Source organism: Myotis nattereri (assembly GCF_964212035.1).
Source record: "Myotis nattereri genome assembly, chromosome: 5".
In the NCBI taxonomy this organism is placed as follows: domain Eukaryota; kingdom Metazoa; phylum Chordata; class Mammalia; order Chiroptera; family Vespertilionidae; genus Myotis; species Myotis nattereri.
In genome coordinates, this window is record NC_138080.1 from 33,364,651 (window position 1) to 33,386,743 (window position 22,093).

The 22,093-nt window shown below is 39.5% G+C and overlaps 2 protein-coding genes across 3 annotated transcripts in view; one reads left to right on the forward strand and one right to left on the reverse strand.

Annotated features, from left to right (window-relative positions):
* CCDC25 (coiled-coil domain containing 25) overlaps window positions 1-5,943 on the reverse strand; it is a 42,359-nt gene extending 36,416 nt beyond the window's left edge. Inside the window, exons 1-2 of one of the 2 annotated variants that reach the window (XM_081091628.1) lie at window positions 5,836-5,943; window positions 68-115 (exon numbers count right to left, since the gene is read on the reverse strand). In XM_081091628.1, the coding sequence (XP_080947754.1) occupies window positions 68-115; window positions 5,836-5,860 (73 nt within the window). In that variant the 5' untranslated portion in view covers window positions 5,861-5,943. The remainder of the gene's footprint in view (window positions 1-67; window positions 116-5,835) is intronic. The other variant, XM_081091629.1, reaches the window with a different exon arrangement.
* A 1,916-nt stretch (window positions 5,944-7,859) lies between these two features.
* ESCO2 (establishment of sister chromatid cohesion N-acetyltransferase 2) overlaps window positions 7,860-22,093 on the forward strand; it is a 28,129-nt gene continuing 13,895 nt past the window's right edge. The window contains exons 1-6 of the mRNA XM_081091630.1: window positions 7,860-7,924; window positions 9,256-9,324; window positions 10,453-11,284; window positions 13,475-13,574; window positions 18,205-18,262; window positions 20,981-21,104. Coding sequence (XP_080947756.1) covers window positions 9,272-9,324; window positions 10,453-11,284; window positions 13,475-13,574; window positions 18,205-18,262; window positions 20,981-21,104 — 1,167 coding nt within the window. The 5' untranslated portion in view covers window positions 7,860-7,924; window positions 9,256-9,271. The remainder of the gene's footprint in view (window positions 7,925-9,255; window positions 9,325-10,452; window positions 11,285-13,474; window positions 13,575-18,204; window positions 18,263-20,980; window positions 21,105-22,093) is intronic.

Genomic DNA, 22,093 nt, shown 5'->3' on the forward strand with positions numbered 1-22,093 from the left:
CATTGGGGAAAAGCAATTAACACTTACCTTCTGGAAATTTCAAAATCAAATGCTTTTGAAAACTTACTTTCGTATTTATCCTTTCCCATGTAAATAGTGTAAGCAGATGAGTTAACTAAGACAAAACAAAAATAAAAAGTGGTTAGATAACTTCATCACCAAAAGTGTTTCATGGGAAAAACATGTGACAAATGCTTAGATTTGGGGTTGGCAAAAAACATGGTCCATAGGCCAAATCCAGCCCTGTTTTTAGATAGCCCTCAAGCTAAGAATGATTTTTATGTTTCACCAGGTTGAAAAAAGCAAAACAAGAAAGAACAAGTTATAGATATGTGGCACACAAAGTCTAAAATATTTACTATTTGGCCCAAACAGAAAGTTTACTGACCCTTATTAAAAACTAGAGGCCCGGTACACAAATTCATGCTCCAGTGGGGTCCCTTGGCCTGCCCTGCAGGATTGGGCCGAAACCAGCTCTCCGACATTCCCTGAGGGGTCCCAGATTGGGAGGGCGCAGGCCAGACCAAGGGACCCCACCGGTGTACAATCGGGGTCAGGGAGGGACTGTGGGAGGGTTCCAGGGAGTGTCCTGCCCATCTCGCTCAGTACCAATCAGCCAAACCCCAGCAGCAAGCTAACCTACCAATCAGAGCATCTACCCCCTGGTAGTCAGTGCTCATCATAGTGATTGGTCGACCAGTCAACCGTCTGCCCCCTAGTGGTCAGTGCACATCACAGCAAGTGGTTGAGTGGCCTTAGCATATCATTAGCATACTACGCTTTGATTGATTGAATGGACGACCGGACACTTAGCATGGTAGACTTTTATTATATAGGATAGCTACTTTCCTTAATAGAGTTCAATGCAATTTTAGTTCAGTTCTTTGCTTCTGACTTCTTCAAAAGAATTAAAAACAAAAAAAAAATAATACAATATCGTCACCCCAATCACTTATATAGGTTCCTATACTTAGCCAAGTTTTATTTTTCATAATTTTAGTTAGCTAATATTAAATTATATTTCAGGTGTGCCACAAATTATAATGGGCTCCCTGTCCCACTAGGAAGAAACATGACTCTTAAACTTGTAAAAGTGACATTGTAAAAGTCATGAAATGTTACTCTGAATTCTGATCACATATTAGAATCACCTAATGATGCCTCAGCTCCACCTAAGACTAACCAAATCCTAATCTCTGGGGGAAAGCACTGTATGGTTTGTTTTTTAAAGATCTCCAAGTGATTCTAGTGTGAAATCAGCATTAGGAACCATTATCCTAAATCAAACCAAATATTCCAGGTATGGCTTACCTTAGGAATGACATTTATTTTGCTGAGCTAGTGTTTAAGGAGGGCATCCTCCATTTGGAGTAAAACAAAAAGTTAAGTTTTCTAATTGAAATCCTAACTGGATACTGGGTTTCCAAGCTAGTCTACCAAAATTTATTTGACCCCATTTGGGTCTAAACTCAATTAACAGTTACTGGGTTCTCAGTCTACAAAGCCTGACACAGAGGTGGCAAGGTTGGGCTAGGCCAGCCGTGGGCAAACTACGGCCCGCTCCAGCCCGTTTGAAATGAATAAAACTACTGAAAAAAAAGACCGTACCCTTTTATGTAATGATGTTTACTTTGAATTTATATTAGTTCACACAAACACTCCATCCATGCTTTTGTTCCGGCCCTCCGGTCCAGTTTAAGAACCCATTGTGGCCCTCGAGTCAAAAAGTTTGCCCACCCCTGGGCTAGGCAGTCTGTTGGCTGTCACTCCAGAACACAGAACTACCACATGCAAGTGGAGCTCTGAAGGCCAAGGAGCAGCATTCTTTCATTGTAAATTCTAAAATTCAGGACTGCCTGTACTTTCAGTAATGAAACACTCCTTAAGTCATCAATCGTGGTTGCCTCTCTTGGGGAGAGAAAACTCCCAATTCCTTCAATTAGCAGTTATAATGACTACAATCCATAGTTACTTGAAAGTAATTGAGAGAAATATCTTGAAAGGAGAGAATGTTTGCATTGATTAGGTAACAGAAATACAGTACTTATCTACAATTGAGCACTATATTAGCTTGATAAGGCCGTAGTATGGTATATAGCAAATGCCAAAAGTACAGGAATAAAACTAAAAAGTGTTTGAGTTTCTCTGCACAACCTGACAATATTATATGTGTGTACCTTGTTGATCCTATAACGTCATCGCTTGGAATATATCCTACTACAGTGGGGCCTTGACTTACTAGTGTCCCAACTAATGAGGTTTTTGAGATACCAGCTGTCTCTCAGCGGATTTTTTTGCTTTGAGTTGACAGAGTAATTTGAGTTAACGAGCTCCTTAACGAGCTCGGTCTCAGAACAAATTAAACTGGTAAGTCAAGGACCCACTCTAATAAATACTCCATCAAGCAATGATCTTCTTTTTACAACTTAAACACTAATTAAGACTGGTTAAAGACATTATAGTACATCCGTTAAAAAAAAATGCCATGTACCCATTAAAAAGAGAGGGCCACAGTATTTTTGTCTGTCTATATACAGTAATATTCAATTGGTAAAAAATATGTAGTTGAGTATGCATATACATATTTAAATATCTATTTTAAAAATATTCACCCATTTTCTTTATATGTACGGAAGGATATACATCTTAGCCATAGTTACCTTAGTTTGCTCAGAGAATATACAGGTGGTTTTTGCAATCAGAACAAAATTAATTTTAAAAATGATTAAAATAAAATAAAGCTGTCTTTGTGTTGGCCAAGCTATCTAACTTAAGCCAAGAGAATGACAGATGACTGTCTGGATGGTTGCCCTATAAAACGAGATGATTAAGAACGTAACTGCTAGTACCCAAACTGAGGGGCATTTCACAAAACAATTCAGCTAACAGTGTCATGAAAGACAGAGACTGCGCACATGCTCCCGATCAGAAGAGACTAAAGAGCAATGAATGACAACTGAATGCGGCAATGATCTGTAATTTCCCTTTTTTACAAATACATTAGGACACTGATGAAAACTTAGTAAAGGCTGATTAGATAATAGTATTGCTGCAATGTTAACTTCCTAATTAAGAATGTCTTTTAATAAGAGAATGCCCTTAACTTAGGAAAAAAATACTTAAGTATTTAAGGGTAAATTGCAGCTTACTAACAAACTGTTCAGGAAAAAAAAATTGTGCGTGTCTGTTTCTGTGGGGGGGTGGGAAAGGGAAGAGGAAAATTAAGATAAGGTAAATGTTAGAACTTGGTTAGGAAAGGTAAAATGTTAAGAATTTGAGGCCGAAACCGGTTTGGCTCAGTGGATAGAGCGTCGGCCTGCGGACTGAGAGGTCCCAGGTTCGATTCCGGTCAAGGGCATGTACCTGGGTTGCGGGCATATCCCCAGTGGGAGATGTGCAGGAGGCAGCTGATCGATGATTCTCTCTCATCGATGTTTCTAACTCTCTATCTCTCTCCCTTCCTCTCTGTAAAAAATCAATAAAAAATATATATATATATATAAAAAAGAATTTGAGGAATCTAAGAGTATAAAAGGAAATCTTTTATTATTCTTGTAACTTTTCTGAAAGACTGCAATTATGTCAAAACAGAAAATTAAAAATTAAAGAGCATAATTGCTGAGCAAGAAGCCTGAATTAAACTCCTCTCCATGTTAAAAGAAATAAAGGAAAAATAAACTGGATTATTTTATTATTCTCACTCAAATAGAAGAGTTGATTAGTATGGGAACGAATCATCTTGAGGAGACCTGATTCAGGGGTAGCAACCAACCCAACTTTAGAGGCTCTGTGATAATTTCATAATTTACAGAACAATTTATCCTAAGACAGATGCTATTAAAGGTACTAAAAGTACAAGTGGCTTGAATGAGTAAAGTGCAGGTACTTTGTGGGTCCATAAAACATATGGTCTTGAATTTGATACTGGAAATATAATAAAGCTAATGTTTCCTTATGCCATTATGAGAAAGCATGAAAGACTAGAATTGAACAGATTTTAGTAAGAGATACCAATCCTAAAACAAAAGGAAAGGCAAACACTTTCTACTGAGATTTTCTCCCCATTTTAAAAAAATGTTTTATGTGGAAACCCCTTAGTTGAAAAGCTTGGCCGTCTATACAACGTCATTTCCTGAAGATTCTGCATTTCAAGTTGTTTTCTTCCCGTTTGGAATATGCAGTTTTACTCTTTCGCGGGAAAAGTTATAATTTTTCCATTAACTCTGCAATTTTAAAAGATTTGCTGCACAAAGGCAGTTTTATTATTTTTAATCTTTTTCCAACAGAAAGCAATTCTGACATTATAATGGAAGCCAATGAGAAAAATATGATTCACAAATCTGCTGAAGCACTCTTGTTCTATTTAAGGGCACCTGTTTATGTATGACTCGTGCTCAAAGAATTAGAATAGCTTTGAGGAGAATAAAGTAACCAGCATAAAAACACATTTAGTACCTGTATACCCTTGCCTGTACTTTTTATTCCCTTTCGAACTTGAATAGATCTCTGTGTTGTTGGGGACGTTCATGAGTGGAGAAGCTCCAAAGAGATGCTCAAGTGATCTTATGACAGAGGGAGCAAAACAGAACAGAGGAAGGATTGAAAATGCTCTCAGGGGCCTATAATGATTTTTTTTTCAGGCTAGTTTGAATTTTGTGTGTAGTGATTTTAATATGGGTACGACAAACCAATTCTACAGGGGCAGAGAAATAGCATATGGCACACCGTGGGAAGCCTAAACTATTGTAATGAGAAAAACAATGGGATGTGACAGTGTAATTGAGTAGGTTGGGTCTGTGAGTTACAACTTCTCTGGACCTCAACGTTCTCATCTCTAAAGAGAAAAGTACAAAACGCCATGTACCCATTAAAAAAAAAAAAGAGGGCCACAGAAACAGCATGGCGCTCGCCTTTAACAAGCAAGCACAGTCAGCAGCAACAGCAAAGCGTGCTATTGTTAAGTAAAAAGATTACATTCATTTACCCAACAAGCCATCTGCTGAGTAACTATTATGAGCCAGGCACAGACTATGCTAGGGAAACAGGAGAGGGAGATCTTGTCCCTGCCTTCCAGGCGTTTACACTCTAGCTGAGCAGACGGCGTTTAATACCCCAAGTACAAGGCCAAAGGCATACACGGAGGGCTAAGGGGGACCCCGAGGAGGTAGATCGAAGCAATGCCTGGGTGGGAGCTGGGGCGGGAAAGGCATTTGAAAAAGGTAAGCCAGAGCTGTCTGAAGGGTGAAGTAGTTAACTGGGCACTGATTTTAGCAGAGGGAACCCCATAAGCCGAGAAGCGAAGTCTAGACACAGCACTGAATGCCAACAACAAATCAGAAACATCATCATAGGTCACTTGTCAAGGCCTGGGACATCAGTTCTGCCCAGCGAGAGGCTGTATCACCATCCTAGGGTCTTTCCATTGCTCTCCGTTGTATCCCAGACCCTGCAACCCTTTCCTAGAAGGTCAGGGCGTACTTGCCATAAGGCAGAGTTGCTGGCAAGTGCCTTATGGTGGTAGTGGGTCTTGAAATGAGGTGTAAAGAAGCCCCCAATTCCAGGTAATGATGGGAGGTCATTCCGGCAACACTCCGGGTGAGAAGACCGCAGGGGGATGCGGTGAGGGGGAGTCACTCCGCGACCCCCAGGCCCCGGGGAGGGGGCACTCGGAGGGAGACCACACGGATGAACAGACCACACGGAGGGCACGGGCAGAGGCAGCCAACGCGGAGGAGGCGCTTTCCAACGAGGTCCAAGCTCCACGACGGCCGGGGGGTCCCGGCTTCGGGAACACCCCGTGCAGCAGGGGCCCCGGAGCTCGCGGCGCCCACTCACCGCTGCTGGTGAAGTAGAACACCATGGTCGCGGCGGCGCGGCGCCTCCAGCGTGGAGCAGCACCACCCAGTTCTCGAAGCTCCGGATACCAGACGCCGCGGCCACCGGTTCCCTGGAGCCTCTGCGCGCACTTCCGGCGGACGTTGGGTCGCGTCATAACGCAGGCTCGGGGCGCCATTTTTGATCCTGGCGCGGAGGAGGGCGTTGGGCGGGGCTGGGGTGCTTCCGGGCCCAGAGGATGGTGCCAGGGCAACTGGTGGTTGGGAAATACAGCGGGAAACGACATCTTTTATTTTTCTTCTTCTTCTTCTTTTAAATTGAATGTATTGGGGCCACGCTGTTTAATAAAATTATATGGGTTTCAGGTGTATAATTGTATAATATACATCATCTGTATATTGTACTGTGTGCGCACCATCCCAAGTCAAGTCTCCATCACTGTGTATCCCCCCTACACCCTCTTTTACCGACCCCCAACCTTCTTGAAATGCCACCATCTTAAAAGAAAAATGTCATTAGCTGACTTCATTTTCAGAGCCCTCACCCAGTGGTCCATTAAGTCCTGAGGCTTATCAATTGGTTTTATCTACTTCCCCACCCCGACCCCCCGACCCCACGTGGGCTCCAAGAGGAACAGAAACTGCCTTCTTCACAGCTGGGCGTTCACTCCACCAATCGCGGTACTTGACACTTCCTTAGTTCATTAAGTTTTGAATGAACCCAAATTCCTCCACTATTGTCATTCTAGCTCCACCACTTGTAAGGCACACCTTTGGATATAGTCTGTGCTTCACTTACGTCACCTGCAAAATGTAGATGATATAGTGGAGCAGCTAATTCATAGATTATTTTGCTAGGGTTAAATACGTTCATGGGGGTGAAGGGTTAGAATATATCATTCAAGTGAGTTGTTAATATTCCCCATAGGCAATATGCCTCTTGGATTGGGACTATGACTGTTCTGCCTTTAAGATCCACCAACTTCCCAGGTCAGTTTGACTGGGTGGATAGAATATTGGCCTGCAGACTGAAGGGTCCCGGGTTTGATTCCCAGTTAGGGCACATGCCAGGGTTGCCAACTTGATGTGCAGGAGGCTGCCAATCAATGATTTTCTCTCATCAATGATGTTTATATCTCTCTTGCCCTTCCTCTCTGAAATCAATAAAAATATATATATTTTAAAAATTGACCAACTGTTACCTGTGAGATGGAGCAAATTCCAAACGTGTGAACCTCAGATCACTTCCTGCTATAAATTGGTAATGATTTTACTCCAGTAAAGCTATTACTCTTATTTCATTCTTAAGTTAAATTTATTTAGAACTAAAAATGTTCCAGAGACAGTACCAGGAGCTGGTAACACAAAGATTAAAGTAATAGCTAACAACTAATGGCTGTGTTAGGAACATTTGAGCTCCCCAAAGCAAGAGCCTAGTTATATCCTGTAAATAGTAATTGTTTACAGGTCCTCTGTAAAATGGGAATGATAATACATATCTCATAGATTGTGATGTGGAGTAAATAAAACACGTAAAGCGTGCAAGAATGTCTGGCACATACCAGATATTAGTGCCATGATTTAATTTTTTAAATTTAACCTGAAAAGTAAAAAAAAAAAAAAAAAAATTGCTAGAAACCTAACGTATTACTAATAAAAAAAATTTAACTAACGCTAAGGCTTCAAATTTGAAATATAAGTGCCTCGAGAATATCGAAAAGGCTACTTCACAAAAACAACACCAAGGATGTTGAAAAGGGCGCCTTTATTTTACGGAAAAACTACAATTCCCAGAATGCACCTAAACAAGTCCTGAGGCGTAGGACCCGGCGTGCCCGCAAGGGATTGTGGGTGGCTTTCGGGGAGAAGAGAGCCTTTCGCCTCCCAAGGGCGGGAGAATCTTGGAGACCGCCTTTAAGTGGGTGGGGCAATAACTAGAGTACGACCAATCACCGAGTCAGCTTCTGGAAACTCCGAGAAGCGGCGAATCAGAATGCAGCAGCTTCAGCCTTGCCTGGCGCGGGACAATTTGAATACAGTGGCGGAGCATCTGGCTCGGCTGAGGAGAGCTCGGCAGCCCTGAGGTGCAGGTAATTGCCGCGTAGGGCTGCGGCTGGGGTGGAACGCGGAGGACTGGAGGTTCTATAGGACGTGGTGGGGCTGAATGTCAAGGAGTCAAAGCACTTTTCCTCTGTGCTTGGCGCGTCGCGGCTCGAGACCGAAGCCACCAACCGGTTCGCCATACTTCCAGGTCACCGGGTTTCCGCCTTCCCCTCCGCCGGAGTTTTCTTGTCTTTTTGCCCCGAAAGGCATTCTTTTCCTCATTCAGTCTTACAGGGGTCTTCCCTTAAGCCGCAGCTAGACATTCGTTCCCAGAGGCCCTGGTCTTTCTGTTTAACTTTGAAATCACGCTTGTGTCATTTTTAAAAATATACCTGCTCCGGAAGGAAGGGCAAGAGGAAACTTTCGCTGAGCAACATGCCATCTGCTCGAGAGTTAAGTTGCATGACTGTTTATTTTCAGCCGCCTTAGAAGGTCAGGGTGTTTTATAAAAGGAAACTGCGGCCCTCGCCGGCTCGCTCGCTGTTGAGAGCGTCGGCCTGCGTGCTGCAGGGGCTCAGGTCTCGGGTTCTGTTCCGGTCAAGGGCATGCGTGTTGGTTGCTGGCTCGTCCCCTCCCGGTGGGTGCGTGTTGGGGAGGCAACAGGCGATGTGTCTCTCTCACTTGGATGTTTCTCTCTGTCTCCCCAGCTCCCTTTCATTTTCTAAAAAAATATGTCCTCGGGTGGGGATTGACAACAACAAATGGTGACAAGAATAAAACAAAAAGTGAACAAGCGGCTTGGTTAAGGATCCTCGGCTGGTAAAATAGGAGAGGATTATGCTTCCCCCGTTTTCTTGCTGGACTCTGATGCAAATGGGAAACGAGTCATTGGGGGTACAGGCTATTGAGAAACAGTTACATCAACAAGAAGACGTGTTAGATGGAATGTCAAGGGAGCATCGATGCGGTGGAAGCATAGGGCAGCATCTGCGGGTAACAGTGGCAGGGGCGGGGTGAGGGCAACGGCAGGAAGGCGGTCCAGATGAAAAGTGTTTACACTCGGTATGAGTTCATCAGGCTAATTAAAAGAGAAAGTGTGCCCTGACATGGGATAAAAAATACTTCCTTCCTGGTAGGGTCATTTCCCTGCTTGTATTTCCTGTTCGAATTGCTACTGTGATGTAGTGTTTTTCCTTTCCTTTTTTATATAGTTTAAATCTTTATTAAAGTGATTCGCTTTAAAAATAATCCTGTTCTTGGATCTCTGAACCATTACCCATCTGAAAGTTTTTTCAGACTTCTAAGATATAATTTCGGTATACTGGTTTTTATGCACATCGGATGAGTTTGGTAAATATAATTGTCTTGTTGCTTTTAGGGGTTCAGGTAAGAAGATGTCAGCTTTTACTCCAAGGAAAAGGAAGCAGAATTCTTTGAACTGTGACAGGTGAGTCTCATCCTATGGGTAGAAATTCTGAAAAGAAGAATTCACCTTTGGGCTTTCTTACCTTCTCTTAAAATTTCCATCCTTTCACTGGCCTACTCCTTGTGGCTATAGTAATATTTTATATTCTAATTCTAGTCTGGAAATACTGTAAGCTTTTATAATTAACGAGAGGTCTGGTGCACAAAATTTGGCACTCGAGGAGTCCCTCAGCCTGGCCTGTGCCCTCTTGCAGTCAGGAGCCATTGGGGGATGTCCAACTACCGGCTTAGGCCTGCTCTCTGCAGGGAGTGGGCCTAAGCCAGCAGTTGGACATCCTTAGCACTGCCATGGAGGTGGGGGTCTCCCGCCACTGCCACTGCGCTTGCCAGCTGTGAGCCTGGCTCAGGGCTTCTGGTTGAGCAATGCTCCCCCTGTGGGAACGCACTGACCACCAGGGGGCATTTCCTGCATTGAGCATCTGCCCCCTGGTGGTCTGCGTGTCATAGCAACCGGTCATTCCACTGTTCGGTCGATTTGCATATTAGCCTTTTATTATATAAGATTATTTAATGCTTTTGCCAGGGAATCAGAGAAAGAGCTGTTTCTCTGTCGCTTTGAAATGTATGTCAAATCTTTCATTATCTTGCTCCTTTCTACTCTCTTATGTAATACTTAACATAGCATTTTGCATACAATAGATACTTGTTTATAAGCAATCCTATCTAGTACTTACTACATGTCATACCATTTATAAATTACTCCCCACAGAACAGGCCCTAATTACATAGAATTAATCATTTTAGGGGATTTATAGCCACTCAAGCAAAGTATATGGGCTATAATTTGTATATGGCCAGGACTTTGAAATAGGTTTTAAAACACTCACTTATCTCAAAGCTTCTTTGTAAACTGTTTTCACAAACACTGTCTTTTGAAAAATATTTGAATGCTTTGTTTAGTAAAAACAATTTGAGAATTCTACTGTTAAAACTAATAAATAATGTGTGTGAATGGATGTTTGGTGGAGAGGGTGCATTGTTTTGTAGTGTGACCATTGGGTAGAATTGTTTATTACTTAGCAGTAGATTGGCATAAAAATTGAAGCAAAATAACAGTTCTTATCAATGGGCCTTGTTTTTTTTTTCATAGCCTATTATCTGACATTCCATCAAAGAAATTAATTTTGGATTTTACTGAAAATATATTTTCATCACCTACTAAAAAATACATTTGCCAAAGTAATGAAGAAAATGTGCATTGCTCTCAACAAGGCCATTTCACTTCAAGTCTGCTCAAAACAACTAAAAAAGATAGATTACCATCAGCAAATCAAGGTTCACCTTTTAAATCTTGTGTGTCTACTGTATCCTTTTACAACAAAAATACTAGTAAGTGTTACCTCAATCCATTGGAGAGAAAGATGATAAAAGAGAGTAGATCCATTTGTCTAAAAACTAATAATGAAGATACATCTTTTCCCAGTGTGACAGAAAAAAAGCAAGAAAAACCAATCTGCTCCAAGAAGATGAAGAAAAAACCACAGAAGAGTTTAACTGCTAAGTGTCAACCAAGTTATAAGTGCAACAAGCCTGTATCAAAGAATTCTAAAAATTCCAAGCAAAATCGAGTGGCCTACAAACCAATTGTAGAGAAGGAGAATAGTTGTTATTCAGCTGAAAATAATTTAAATGCTCCTCGAGTTCTAAGCCAAAAAGTCAAACCACAAGTAACACTCCAGGGTGGGGCAGCATTTTTTGTTAGGAAAAAATCCTCTCTTAGAAAATTGTCTCTGGAAAACAAGCCATTACTGGGACTCAACCAAGAGAATAAATCAGAAGTGATTAAAGATTCTGATGTAGAGACTGTCAATGAAAGAAAAAGTTTCGAGACAAGGCAAGTGCCAAAGTGCTTGTTGCTAGAAAAGGAACTGAACATTGAGCTGCTGGGTATAAGAAAGAAAAACGAAGAGAAATTAATAAAGGTAAAAAAACTAAACATTTTAAACACTAACAAAACTATATACATATAACAAAACTTCAATATACATACTATATATGTAACATAATTGAACAAAATGTTATTTTCTTTGCAGTCTGGAGGACTGCTTTTATGAAACCAAATAGTATAGTTTAATCACTAAAGAATTTAGAGGCAGGATGGAAAGAGGACATTTCTCCCTTTTGGGCTTAAGGAAGCCTACCAACATTTCCTTGGCATTAAGGTATACATTTTATTAAATTTCCTCATGATGAAACTAAAGTCCAGAGAAGCTTAACATCTTTTATTTGATAGTGTTTTTAGAAAGTAGAAATAACAAAGTTCATGTAGTAGGTTTCCAGAGTGTGAGCATATGGTTTTTGTTTTAGCTTATTTAAAGTACTAGATTCTAGAAAATTTAGAGATCACAGAAGATGATCTCTTGGGGATGGTCACTGTTAACATATAGCTAGTTGGATTTTTGTTTATTTTATTTAGTATGTTTTCATGGTTGCCATTCTGTGCTTTTTGATCTTGCTCATAAATTTAACACAGCTAGCCCAGACTAGTGTTGTCTGATAGAAATAAAATACCAGCTGCATATAATTTAAAATTTTTTATGGCCACATTAAAAAGTTTTTTTAAAAAATGTTTAGCCTAATATATATAGGTATGTGTGTATATATATTTTTTTAATATATTTTTATTGATTTTAGAGAGGAAGAAAGAGATAGAAACATTAATGATGAGAGAGAATCATTGATTGGCTGCCTCCTGCACACACCCTTTTGGGGATCAAGCCCACAACCCGGGCACCCTGATTTGGTTCATAGGTCAACGCTCAACCACTGAGCCACAACAGCCAGGCCAAAAACCTATATCTTGATGGGGATTTTGAGTTTAAGTTACATAGGTATATAAGTTTATCAAAACTCATCAAACTGTATACTTTATATCTGTGCACTTCACTGTATATAAAGTGCCTAAATTTTTAAAAATTGGGGGGACCGTTCAAACTAAAATTAATTCTCAATCCAGCAAAACAAAGTGGAGCACCCAGTCATCTCCTAGTTAGTATTCTCTGTATCTGTTTGGTGGAGTGACATGGCAAATTCTCTGAATGCTCTTTTCTGCTTTATTTTCTGAGCATCATTTTAAGGGGCTGGATATTGGATTCTATCTAGTTGTCATCAGTCCGAGAAGCTGCACTTTTATGCATCTTAAATTTGTGGAACTAGGCTCTCCTCTCAGGATTTTGCTAAATACCCACTACTAGTATTCATTTCTACTAGCTAGGGGTGAATCCTGCTTTTCCTGTTGGGTTAAAACCTTTCCCCAACTCATTATGGAGCCCTACAAAATGGCAAACTGATGGATTGTCCCATCTCTACTGTGATATTATGGTCTTGTAAAGCAGTTCTACTTCAAGCAAAAGTATTTTTCCTTTTCCCCAAACTATATATTTTCTAAGTCTCACCAAACTATAGTGTTAGTAAAATTTGTCAGAATTTTTTTCTAATTTGCTTTTTCCACTTCCCAGCACCTGCCCAAAAAATGGAGTTAGAAGCCTCCCCAACTACTCCAGAAAGTTCTTTTTCTTTCATTTGCTGCCTGTTTTTAAACTTTATGACAAAAGGTCCCTTTCCAGTTTGGTGGCTACTGGGGAAATTTGCCATTTTCACTAATTTTTGTTTTTGTTCAATTACAGAAAGGATGTTCAATCAGCTTAAGTCTGCCATCTTTTTCAGGATTATAATACATTTTTGATAGGATGACAAATTGCAGACTTGTCTTTTAACTTTTTTGTTTTTAAATTGATTTTAGAGAGAGAGAGGGAGAGAGAGAAACATCACTGAGAGAGAAAATATCAATTGGCTACCTCCTGCATGCCCCCAACCTGGGCATGTGCTCTGACTGGGAATCCAACCAGCAACCTCTCAGTGCATGGAATGATGCTCAACTAACTGAGCCACACCGGCCCAGGCCACACTGCCTTTTAAAAGGTTATGTACATTTAGTAAGTATACAGGAAATTCTCCTTAAAGTAGGATGAAAATTGAGAATTTAAAATCATGTTATAAAGTAATTCATAATAAACTAGATATTTTGTTTTAGAAACATCTATTGGAATTCATTCAATAAGTGGAAAATGATTAAGAATTACAGGTTTTCTTAAATTTTACCTATTCATTAGGTCCAGGATTCATCAAGTGAAGTAGTTTCTTCAAGGGAGTATAAACCTGAAGAAAATAAGTGTTTTTCTTCAGGAGATTCTCACAGTGAAAACAAGGCAGGTAAGAGAAAACGTCTCTTCTCAAAATGAGTGTATTAACTAATGATAATACTTCATTACATGTATCAATATAAAATCATATACAATAATGTTTTGTTTTTTTATATATATATATCAGTATGTGCGCTTGCATTTGTATCTTTGTGTTTTTTTGGTGACACTATTTTGTGTGATGAGCAATGCAGTGCATTTTGTTTGGGGGTTTGTTGTTTTGTTTTCTAATGCAGTGCATTTTAAAAAGGTGGAGACAAGAAGGCCTTAAGACTGGAACTTAAGACAAAATATTGATGTTTAATTGGTCTATGGCAGGGGTGGGCAACCCCTGGCACACGTGCCAAACATGGCACGCCAGTAACTTTTGCTGGCACGAGAAACCCTCTCATATAATCTTCCATTTACAATTTTTTTCTTAATATCAACTTTTTTATTTTTCAGATAAATTCAGTGTAGGTGCATCTTAGATAAATAATTTTACATAATGTATACATTAAAAAATAAATGTATTTTTCATCATCATATACTGTGTTTTTGTCGCTCAAATGAATTTTATTATTTCTTCAAGGTTCTTCACATATGTACACCTTAAGAGATATCAAGTAGGCGTAACATGTTCTCAAAAAATTAGGGTTGGCATGCAGAAGAATTTTGAGTCAGAGATTTTGCTGGTTTTGGCACTCACTCACAAAAAGGTTGACCACCCCTGGTCTATGGGATGTGGCCAAGTTACTTTAAACACCCTAGAGCTAGGTGTTTTCATACCTACCCTACCTATCTTTTACCCTATTAAATAATAGGAAAGACTAAAAACAATTTATGTTATAGATTTGATCAAAGACCAGATATAAGTGGAATTTGCTAAGCCATGGAAAGGACACTGAATCGAGCATCAGGAACCTTGAGATTTTGTCTAGGTCTGCCACTAATTAACTGTGTGATCTAGAGAAGAGATCTCTAAAGTAAGGGGTTAGTCGTAATTTGTAAATTCCTCTTCATTCTGAAATTCTGTTATTAACTTATGGTGTCGTTGTTCAATTAAATAGTGTTTACTAAACTATGAATTTATAAAGAGGTTAATTAACATTCTATTTATAGATTCTTTTTTTTTAAATTAAATCTTTATTGTTCAGATTATTACATTTGTTCCTCTTTTTTCCCCCCATAACTTCCCTCCTCCCAGTTCCTGCTCCACCCTCCGCCCTCACTCCCCACCCACTGTCCTCATCCATAGGTGCACTATTTTTGTCCAGTCTCTTCTCGCATCTCCCACACCCCTTTCCCCCCCAAGAAGAGTCAGTCCATTCCCTTTCTATGTCCCTGATTCTATTATAATCAACAGTTCATTCTGTTCATCAGATTATTTATTCACTTGATTCTTAGATTCACTTGTTGATAGATGCATATTTGTTGTTCATAATTTGTATCTTTACCTTTTTCTTCTTCTTCTTAAAGGATACCTTTCAGCATTTCATATAATCCTGGTTTGGTGGTGATGAACTCCTTTAGCTTTTCCTTATCTGTGAAGCTCTTTATCTGACCTTCAATTCTGAATGATAGCTTTGCTGGATAAAGTAATCTTGGTTGTAGGTTCTTGGTGTTCATCACTTTGAATATTTCTTGCCACTCCCTTCTGGCCTGCAAAGTTTCTGTTGAGAAATCAGCTGACAGTCGTATGGGTACTCCCTTGTAGGTAACTGAGTTTCTTTCTCTTGCTGCTCTTAAGATTCTCTCTTTGTCTTTTGCTCTTGGTATTTTAATTATGATATGTCTTGGTGTGGTCCTCTTTGGATTCCTTTTGTTTGGGGTTCTCCGCGCTTCTTGGACCTGTAAGTCCATTTCTTTCACCAGGTGGGGGAAGTTTTCTGTCATTATTTCTTCAAATAGGTTTTCAATATCTTGGTCTCTCTCTCATCTTCTGGCACCCCTATAATTCTGATGTTGGTACGCTAGAAGCTGTCCCAGAGGCTCCTTACACTATCCTCACATTTTTGGATTCTTTTTTCATTCCGCCCCTCCGGTTGGGTGTTTTTGCTTCCTCGAATTTCAAATCATTGACTTGATTCTTGCGCTCCTCTGGTCTGCTGTCGGGAGTCTGTATAATATTCGTTATTTCAGTCCATGTATGCTTAATTTCTATTTGGTTCCCCAGCATAACATGGAGGATCTCATTAGTTTTCTTGTAGATCTCATTAAGTTTATCGGCGGCTTCTAGACAGTCCTTGAGAGACCTTTTGTCCTGTTTCTTTGTCTCCGCATTTTGTTATGCTTTCTTGGTGCACCCCCTAGTGGTCTTTGTGTGCAGTCTTGTAGTTAAGCCTTGATTGGTGTCGCTAATACCAGGGAGGGTTTGACCTCCAGGCCAAGTGGCTGTGAGAATCAGCTGTGTCTACAGTGAGAGAACTTCTGTCCTCTAGGGAGGTGCTAATCTAGCCTTTGCCTGAGGCTATCCGGCAAATGCCTCTGTGCAGGGCTTGGGCGGGGCGGGTCGCACAGGATCAACAGGGTGGGCCGGAGAGAGCAGTTATGACGGCTCTCAGTCCTGTCCCCAGGGGCTCTGCCTCTCTGAGTCCCAGCAACTGCTGCAAAACTCAGAGAGAAAGCTGCACTCGCTCTGACCGAAGCCAGCCAGTCCCGCTTCTCCCGTTTGAGTCTGGGTCCCTAAAGACTCGCCCGTATCTGGAGCTCAGAGTCTGCGACTCCCTCCCGATTGAAAACGCCAACCGCGCCCTCTGCCGCCAGCCCGCTCCGCGCACTCCGCACCTCAGAATTTGACTTCAGCACTGCGCCTCCTCTGAGTGTCCGTATGCGTTTCTTTTTCCTCCTAGTTGTAGGACTTCCACTCAGCCAGCGTTCCTGTGGTTCTGGGTGATGTCCGTTCGTCTTTTAGTTTCACTTTTGAAGTAGTTGTTCAAGGCAGCAAACTCCGGCGTTAACCTATGCCGCCATCTTGGTTCTCCTCTATAGATTCTTGATAACTTTACTTCATTGGTTATATTTATAAAATTGGGGAATTAAATTCTAGGAGTAGACATACTGACTATATATGGTGAGAAACTAGCTCATAGGAAGAAAACAAAAAAAAATATAAAAACTAAAAGCATAATCTAGAATAGGGGTGGGCAAACTTTTTGACTCGAGGGCCACAATGGGTTCTTAAACTGGACCGGAGGGCCGGAACAAAAGCATGGATGGAGTGTTTGTGTGAACTAATATAAATTCAAAGTAAACATCATTACATAAAAGGGTACGGTCTTTTTTTTTTTTTTTTTTAGTTTTATTCATTTCAAACGGGCCGGATCCGGCCCTCGGGCTGTAGTTTGCCCACGGCTGATCTAGAACAATAACCCTTATAAAGATCTAATTTTATTTATATATAAGCTTTAGGCCCAATGCTCGGATTCTTGCACCGGTGGGGTCCCTCAGCCTGGCCTGTGGGGATTGGGCTGAAACCAGCTCTCCAACATCCCCGGAGGGATTTCGGATTGCGAGAGAGTGCAGGCCAGGCTGAGGGACCCCACCTGTTCATGATCAGGGCCAGGGAAGGACCGCTGGAGAGCTCCAGGGTGTGTCTGGCCGTCACGCCCAGTCCCGATCAGCTGGTCCCCAGCAGCAAGCTAACCTACCAGTCGGAATGTCTATCCCCTGTTGGTCAGTGTGCATCATAGTGACTGGTCGAATGGTGGAATGGTCAGACACTTAGCATATTAGGCTTTTATTATATAGGATATAATTTTATAAATACCTATTTCTATAAATATTTGTATATAATGATTGTTCATATTGTTAATAGCTAATATTACTGGGTGCTGAATATGTACCAGGCAGTGCTAAGTATTTAGTATGCATTATGTTTTACCAGGATTGTGTTATCATTGATACAATGGAACATGTAACAGAAAAATAATGGCTTTCTATTTACAGTAGGTATAAAATTTTTTTGTGTTTATTTCCCATGTATAGCTTTGTTGAACTGTCTATTCAGATCTTTTCCATTTTGAATTGGACTATTTTCTTATTGTTGAGTTGTAAAAGGTTTTTTCTGTATTCTGGATACAAGTCCTTGATCAGAAATAGGATTTTCTTCCAGTCTGTGGCTTGTCTTTTCATTTTCTTAAATAATTTTTTGCCAAGCAAATGTTTAAATTTTATAAATTCCAACTTAATTTTTCTTTCATCTATTGTGTTTTTGTGTAAAAACTTAGCACTAAACCCAGGTTCATGCAGATTTTTCTCATGTTTTCTTCTAGAAGTTTTATAGTTTCACATTTTACATTTAAATATGTGATCCATTTTGAGCATGGGTATACTAGTATATGTAAGTATAGTCATTCTTTTGCATATGGATGTTCAGTTGTTCCAGCATTTGTTGACAATCCTTTCTCCATTAAAGTACCTTTGTCTTTTTGTAAGAAATCAGTTGATTTTATTTGCATAGGTCCGTTTTTAGGCTTTCTATTTTGTTCCATTGATCTATTTGTCTATCTTTTTGCCAATATCATACTGTCTTGATTGCTCTTACATCTTAATTTTAAGTAATGTGAGTATTTTGGTTTTATAAGCCTTTAAAATCTTAAGATATAAAGCTTTGCGTTTATTTTGTAATACAAATTATTGTCAACTTTTCCTTCTACCAGTTTCGTCTGAATCCTTTGTCTATCCCATCTTCAGTGCGTCTTCAGTCAATACAAAAAGGTAGGAATTGTTTTTATTTTAATGTTCTATGATTATTCAATTACTAAAGGCCTGGTGCACAAATTCATGCATGGGTGGAGTCAGACCGGCCCTCCCCAGGCTGGTTGGCCGCCACAGTGTGTGTCATAGCAACTAGTCCTTCCAGTTGTTCTGTTGTTCCAGTCGCTTGGCTTTTATATATAGAGATGAGTTCTATGGATCTTTATTTTTTCTTGTACTATTTAATTTGGAGAGCAATTTTTCCTTTTCCACTATGGAGAAATTAAGGATAGAAGATGAAATCATATCTTTTCATAGAAACTTCCTAAGAACCTAGTTGAGAGAAGAAAAAAGATTTTTATGAGCTTGAGAGAAGAGAAAGGTCTTTATAATTGCTAACACTTTTATGTATAACCTGGCCCATAATAAGCAGTTTATATCCATTATCTCACTTAGTCCTCACAACAACCTAGAAGGAAGATAGCATTATCAATTCCATTTTTAGCTGAGGAAACTTAGTCATTCAGCCACAGTTACACAGCTATTAGGTGGCAGAGCCAGGACTAGAATCCACATCTGAATCAAAGTCCATTAGGCTGTATTGCCTTCCCTGGGTGATACTATATTAGTAATGGTTAATGTTTAATGAGCATTTACAACCTTATGATGTAGGTACCATTATTATCCCAATTTTATAGATGAGAAACTCAGGCAAGAGGAGTAAGTAATTTGCAACAGCTTGATAAATTCCAGCTGAAGCTACCCCTCTACTGGTCAAAGCCAAGAGTGGGATGTGGGGAGGCATGGATAGATGTGAGCATAGTAGGTGGAAAGTGCTAGAAAAGAAGTTTGTTATGGTCTGAACATCTTGCTAAGAAGCTTTGGTACTTCTCTTTCCATTTGATGATAAATAACTACAGGTATTAAGAAAGGCACTTCCTAGCTAAGTTCTCCTATTCTTAGGGGGTCCTCACCTTAAATCACCTGAGAGATTGGGTTGGGTGGACAGCTTTCCCTCTTCCAAGGCCATAGTCCTATTTTTTTTCATCTTTCCCTTTTCTCAACTATGTCTTCCTTCGTGACTATTTCTTAAGCGTTGAAATCTATCACAATTAGCTGATAAAGGTGTGTAAACTAATTTAATCTGGCATAGGGAGATATTAGGATACTATTGGTTGAGTCATTTGAAATAGCTCTTTATGTAGGACCCAAAAGGTCAAATATCATCAATTTCTTGGGGTTTAATCTATTACTTTAGGTAGACTACAGATTCTCTGGTTCACAGTTTCACATTCATTTTTTGTTTGTTTATTCTTTTATTTGGTGAACACTTACAGAGTACTATGTGATATTGAACTATACTGAGTTTTTAGAGCTGTGAAGATAAATAGTACATGGTCCTGCTACGATAACAGGAGGATAGGCATTTAAATGAGCACATATAATAAAGTGTTAAAATTGCTAAGATAGAAGAGATTGCAGCTGTGCATGCTGGGATGGGAAACACTGAGTCACCTTAGCCAAGGTTGCATAAAGAAGAGGGTGTCAACAGCCTAGCTGAGTGTTTTCTGTATACAGGTATTTACCATTAATAGCTTGTCAAATAGTTTAAGGGCATTATATCCAGCATTTAAGTGGAATAATGCATCCTCATATAGTGTGCTTAGTGAAACATTTTTTTAGTTGTGTGTCTATTGGTCATGATGTAAAATATAATTCTTACAATAGGTTTGTGAAGTCACTGTGAAAGCCATTCTAATACAGTGATCATAAGAACAGTTTGGCTTAGCTTAAAGCATTAGACATTTTTTTTTCCTCAGTGTTTCCTTATCAGGTTTTTTTCTGTTTGAATCTCTTGCTTTAGGCACTTGGTTTGTTTCCTTGCCTATTTTCTCTTACCTCTACTCTAAGGCAAGGGTTACCAACTCAAATGCCTGCAGAGCCAGCCAGGCTGGGTGGAGACTGGAGCCAACTGGAGAATGCATGCCCATCTAAAAGAGCATGTGCTGCGTAGATTGATAATAGGTTTTTTGAAGAAATAGAGGTCTAGAGAGAGATCTTATAGTGTCTCTTACAATGTTAGAAATATATATTTTTAAGTGAAATCTCTAGATTTTTAAAATACTGGTAGCTCATCCAAAGCTTTCAACACCATGGGAGTCATTCAAAACATATCTGCTAGCTGACTTTAGCCTGGGGCAGGGGCTTCAACCTGCAACCTCTAACATTGTTTCCTAATGGGAAAAAGTTTCCTCAACATCTAGGAATTTGAGAACAAGTGCATGTATTCGCCTCAACCACTGCCCAAGTAAAAAGATGTTTATATGCTGGTGGCTAACTTCCTGTGGACCTACCTGTAAGCTTTAATATTAGAGCGTACTTATTTGTGTGGTATTCCAGGAATTTCTATAGGCCTACATGATGAAATATCCTAAGGCTTGATAAAGCAAACAAAAGATTAGTTTTTACAAGTGAAATCAAGTTACTAAGGGATCCTGCATATGTGCATCTGATACAATAGATGAAAGTCCCTTGTGTTTGTAGTTATAAGATGAGGATTTGAGTTCCCACCATTACTAGTTACTTTACCCTGAGTAAATTACCAATCCTCTCTGAGTGGTTCTGAGGTTTCTCATTGTTTCTGATATTATTACTTTATCAAGTTATTGTCTATAAAAAGCACTAAAAATTGTCAGTGCTCTGCAGATTAAATAATGTTTATCAACTTTCTATTTTAAGATCTCTAGTTGGAGAACAGTCTTCTGTGGCATCCATCACACCTAACTTTTTGAAACAGACCAATACACAGAAAAGTATTAATGCCAGAGATGTAAACAAAGAAACGAAAAACCAGCTCATCATTGTGAGTAGATTCAAAACAAAACCCCTCCTGTACGTTGCTCTCACATATAGAACCTGTTGTCTTAGCATAGTTAATATGGGTTATAGATATTCTGAGTTTGTAAATGCCAGCTTTGTTGCAGTGGCAGCACTTAAAGCTAGTCAAGTATATTTTCAAATTGATAGTGTTGGGCGAAGCTAGTAATTTAGCAGAATGCTGATGAATGAGTTGTCTTCAGATTAGGAAGATTATAGTTGTTGAGCAAAAGATTTAATGAAAATAGCTACATTGTATTAGACCTGGGTTTGGCAAATTGTGACCATGGGCCAAATCTGGACCATGGTCTTTAAAATGGCTTTTACATTTTTAAAAGGTTGGGGAAAGGAAAAGAATATGTGACAAATCATGTGTGCTTTGTAAAGCATAAAATATTTACTATCTGATTCTTTGCAAAAAAGTTTGCCAGGTCCTGTATTAGACTTTTCAGAACCTAGTATTTTCAGTAGCATTAAGCAAAGCCTTATTAGATAGAATGCAGATTCATTAATGAGCCATGACATTGAATATTCCTGACTTCCCTATATATATTTGTTAATTTATCTATGCTTTCCCTTAACTATTATGTATTATATTTATTTTTTATCAACTCCTGGGGCAAAGGATTTTTATATTCCTAAACACTTAAGGAAAAAAATACATAATGAATATAGAAGTCCTAAAATTTTTGCCCTTCCTCTTTGAAATAAGGCTTTTAGGTCCCTATTTAAGAGCTTAATAAAGAAGTTTCCATTCATCTTAGCTATAAATTTTATGATTCAATCTTTTACTTCTTAGAACTATGGATCTATCTAGCTAAAGAATCTTGAGTTTTTTTAATTCTTTTTTTTCTTTCATTTGAATCTTGATTTTAAAAAATATATATATTTTTATTGACTTCAGAGAGGAAGGAAATGGGAGGGAGAGAGAGAAACATCAATGATGAGAGAGAATCATTGATCATCTGCCTCCTG